The sequence below is a fragment of the Pygocentrus nattereri genome, chromosome 19, assembly GCF_015220715.1.
Source record: "Pygocentrus nattereri isolate fPygNat1 chromosome 19, fPygNat1.pri, whole genome shotgun sequence".
Classification (NCBI taxonomy): Eukaryota; Metazoa; Chordata; class Actinopteri; order Characiformes; family Serrasalmidae; genus Pygocentrus; species Pygocentrus nattereri.
Genome location: NC_051229.1, coordinates 1,127,940 through 1,132,210, shown reverse-complemented (window position 1 = coordinate 1,132,210; position 4,271 = coordinate 1,127,940). Strand labels below are relative to the sequence as shown.

Genomic DNA, 4,271 nt, shown 5'->3' with positions numbered 1-4,271 from the left:
AGTTGTAGGTTCATATTACTTCCTTTAGGAATTAATATTTTAGGTAGAAACTGTGTTTAGTAGTCGTAAGAAAACAATATCAAGATTACAGACTGGGAGTTGTGGGTTCCAGCTGCAGCTCCAGGACTGAGTCCTGAAAATAAAGACAGGAGTATGAATGGGATGGGAAGGATTTGCCTGAGTGAGTATTTATATATCAGTGTAGTTTGATTGATTTGAAGGAGTTTTTCCACAGTTTCAGTGAAAATTGTCACAAGTTAAAAATGTCCTGAATGCATTAAATCGCCCGGCGCGTTTTGCTGTTAATCTCACGGAAAAACAGCCTTTCACTGTGTTCATTAAAGAGGTGCACAGCTTACAGAGCGGAAGGTGTTTCCTGTTGAATGTTTTGGAAATCTGAGGTATTTTTACGTGAGAAAGTCGTGTTGATTAGCAGGTGTTTTATGTGGTCATCACACATTAACTTCTCTATCAGGAGAGATCCTGGGTGGCACTGTGACAGTAACACAGTGTGTATATATACTGGAACTGAGGATTCGAGTGATTTACTTCTCAACCAGGCGAAGATGAAGCTTCTCGTTTTGGCTACGCTGCTTGGGCTGAGCTCTGCTCAGTTCGACCCTCATATGAAAGATGGAAGAACTTCCCTCGTCCACCTGTTTGAATGGCGCTGGGCTGATATAGCAGAGGAGTGTGAGAGATATCTGGCACCCAATGGCTACGGAGGAGTTCAGGTACATTTAAGAATAGAAAAGCAAATTTGACTAATTCTCTGTTTGGTTAGGTGACAAAATATTTTGAGATGTTCTAGAGGCTGGACAACTCTAGTGTGGAAGGGCTAGAGACCAGCCCAGTTTGATGAATTCTCAGTCAAGCATGTTAAACCTAAAGCTCAATTAACTAATGAGATGAATGTGGAGAACAATCACCAAACTGTGTGATACATCTCACACTCTTGTGCTGGAGCTAGTATCATTGTCAAAGTAGGTCATAATACAACACGGCTCAATGGGTCAAATGGTGGATTTTCATCTTGCAGATCTCCCCTCCAAGTGAACATATTGTTTTGACCAACCCTTGGCAGCCTTGGTGGCAGAGATATCAGCCAATCAGCTACAATCTGTGCTCCAGATCAGGAAATGAGAACGAGCTGAGGGACATGATCACCAGATGCAACAATGTCGGGGTAAAAACAAGACGTTGTTGTTTTTTTTTCCAGTCAATGATTCACCAATCTAGGAATCAATGATTGTTGCTGAGATTTGAGTAAAATTGTTTGTGCTCTTTGATTGTGTAGGTGAACATCTACGTAGATGCTGTGATCAACCACATGTGTGGAGCTGGTGGTGGAGAGGGCAAACACTCCAGCTGTGGCTCATATTTCAATGCCAACACGAAAGACTTCCCTTCAGTTCCTTACTCAGCCTGGGACTTCAATGATGGAAAATGCCACACAGGCAGTGGAGAAATCGAGAACTACAATGATATTTACCAAGTCAGTAAAAAAAGTCAGATTTGTTCAAAAGTTTTCTGAATCAGATTTTATTCCTGATGCGTGAACTGTTTTAATGATGACAGGTGAGAGACTGTCGTCTGGTTAGTCTTCTGGATCTGGCCTTGGAGAAGGACTATGTGCGCGGTAAGGTGGCCGAGTACATGAACACGCTGATCGACATGGGTGTTGCTGGGTTCAGAGTGGACGCCTGCAAGCACATGTGGCCTGGTGACCTCAGCGCAGTTTTTAGACGTCTGAATAATCTCAACACCAAATGGTTCTCTTCTGGCTCCAGACCCTTCATCGTCCAAGAGGTTTTATTATGGAATATTTTATTTACCTAAAGTTTCCTAAAGCCTTGTTAACATCAAGGTGGCATTAACTCTCAATGTTCGTAGGTCATTGATCTTGGTGGTGAGCCCATCACAGCATCTGAGTACACTGGACTGGGAAGGGTGACTGAGTTCAAGTATGGTGCCAAGCTGGGTACAGTTATACGCAAATGGAGCGGAGAGAAGCTGAGCTACCTGGTGTGAGTAACAGCAAGAGTTATTTATTGCCAACCTCTAGTTTTCTCTGTATCTTTGGTAAGTTCATCTAACCAGCTATCTTCTTTCTTCCAGTAACTGGGGGGAGGGCTGGGGTATGATGGCCTCTGGTAAGGCCCTGGTGTTCGTTGATAACCACGATAATCAGAGAGGCCACGGAGCTGGAGGTGCATCTATTGTGACGTTCTGGGATTCCAGGTATTAGAGATCTTTCAGAACAACCTTTACAACGCATTGTTAGTGAGCCTAGCAACCGTCTCTGTGATGGATTTATTGCTTAATTTTGCATTTCCCCTTCAAGGCTTTACAAAATAGCTGTTGGTCTGATGTTGGCCCACCCCTATGGAGTTACCAGGGTGATGTCCAGTTTCCGTTGGGACCGCAACATTGTCAATGGACAGGTACCTGAACTGGCAGAATGAGCAAAATCATTTTTCTTCATCTGATATTTTTATTTTCTGAATTTCCTTTTTATTACTTTCCCAGGATGAGAATGACTGGATGGGACCACCCAGCTATGGTGATGGCACAACCAAGCCTGTGCCCATCAATCCAGACAGTACCTGCGCAGATGGATGGGTCTGTGAACATAGATGGCGCCAGATCAGGTTCCTTGTGTTCTAAAATGGTCTAAAAGCGTTTTTCCCACCAGCTGATGTAAACGTCTGAAGGTAACTCCCAAATACGTACTTTCCACAGAAACATGGTGATTTTCCGAAATGTGGTCAATGGAGAGCCTTTATCCAACTGGTGGGACAACGGCAGTAACCAGGTTGCTTTCGGTCGTGGCAGCCGTGGTTTCATCGTTATCAATAATGATGACTGGTAAGAAATCGTAGTGACAAAATCCTCAAAGACCAAACCAGGTGTTTTGTTCTCATGAGTTTCTGGTTAATTTCAGGACCCTGGATGCAACTCTGAACACCGGTTTGCCTGGAGGAACCTACTGTGATGTGATCTCTGGAGACAAGCAGGGAAGCAGTTGTACCGGAAAGCAGGTGCAGGTTGGAGGAGACGGATATGCCTATTTCAACATCAGCAACTCGGAAGAAGATCCATTTATCGCTATTCATGCTGACTCTAAACTGTAAATGAAGATATATTTACCAATAAATTAATTGCATATAGAATCCGTTGCAGGCATTTGCCACATTGTGTGTGTGTGTTGGGGTTGGGGTGCAAGATTTTTGCCCACTTATCTCCCATTCTTGGCTCTCAACAGTGTCCATCCACTGTGGGAATGGTAAAGACTCCAGACGAGCCCCCAGAATGTTTCGACCCTGTGTTAATGCTGTGGGATATGTAGCCTTTGTGTAGTCATGTGAGTTCTGTGAAAGAAAACAGTCCATCAACCAACAGCACAACACAGAAGACGTTATACATCAACCCAGGCCAGTGCTCATGGGTTTAACACGCAGCTGTGCTCAAAATTAAACCTGAGTGCTCTGTCAAAAAATCATAAAACGGTCTGATCCATCATTAAACTTCTGCTACTGTCAAACTTCATGATTATCAGCCCAACTTAAACAAAACTCTGCATAAAAGGACATTTAAAAGCTAAATTCATCAGCAAAAAGTCAAATTCCACATTCCACCCTGACACTACATCGCAGCTATATGGCTGCCTGGCCAGCCACTTGGGTAACGAGGCTGGCTGTACTGTTGGTGTCCAGTTGCAGGAACATCCCCCTTCATGGCGAAGGACATTTTTGGCCTTTGAGGCTTCCCAAGTGACCTGTTTGAGGCACCGTAGTTGTGGTGTAAGGCATTCCCTCGCTTTTCCTCGACTCTTTCTGGGCTGGCAAAGTGACTCTATCCCGTGGTCAATGGAGTCTCCCCCCTGCAAGCTATGGAAACTGTGTGTGTGTGTGTGTGTGTGTGTGTGTGTGTGTGTGTGTGTGTGTGTGTGTGTGTGTGTGTGTGTACAATCTGAAAAACCCTGATGAAGAATGCAGTGGTTCTATTTAGCTCTGGTTCTGTTGTGAGCTTGATATTGTCTTGATAGTTTTCGCCATACACAGCCATACACTGCACATTCTCCATTTATCTGAGGAACCACTTCTCCATGCTAAGAACCATTTAAGCATGAAGTGGTTCTATATAGGAACATTCCCTTTACTAAAGAACCTTTGAAGGACCATTCTTTTTTAAGAGTATAGTTGAACACGGTCCGTTTGTGCTTAATTATGCAATAGATCATTAAATGAAAACATTCCACAAAGGCCAAA

General features: G+C 43.8%; 1 protein-coding gene across 1 annotated transcript; it reads left to right on the top strand.

Moving 5' to 3' along the window:
- Positions 1 to 539: 539 nt before the first annotated feature.
- Positions 540 to 3,173, top strand: LOC108411370 (alpha-amylase-like). The gene is made up of 10 exons (XM_037547683.1): positions 540 to 734; positions 1,040 to 1,186; positions 1,298 to 1,495; positions 1,579 to 1,809; positions 1,894 to 2,027; positions 2,119 to 2,241; positions 2,345 to 2,444; positions 2,530 to 2,651; positions 2,743 to 2,868; positions 2,945 to 3,173. The coding sequence occupies exons 1-10, from the start codon at positions 567 to 569 to the stop codon at positions 3,132 to 3,134; spliced, it is 1,539 nt and encodes a 512-aa protein (XP_037403580.1). The 5' UTR covers positions 540 to 566; the 3' UTR covers positions 3,135 to 3,173.
- The last annotated feature ends 1,098 nt before the right edge of the window (positions 3,174 to 4,271 follow it).

Excerpts from the sequence above, each read along its gene's own strand:
- LOC108411370 (XM_037547683.1), top strand. The coding sequence starts at position 567 with ATGAAGCTTCTCGTTTTGGCTACGCTGCTTGGGCTGAGCTCTGCTCAG. Across the intron at positions 1,496-1,578 it reads ACTACAATGATATTTACCAA|GTGAGAGACTGTCGTCTGGT; the intron begins GTCAGTAAAAAA and ends TAATGATGACAG. Across the intron at positions 2,242-2,344 it reads GTGACGTTCTGGGATTCCAG|GCTTTACAAAATAGCTGTTG; the intron begins GTATTAGAGATC and ends TTCCCCTTCAAG.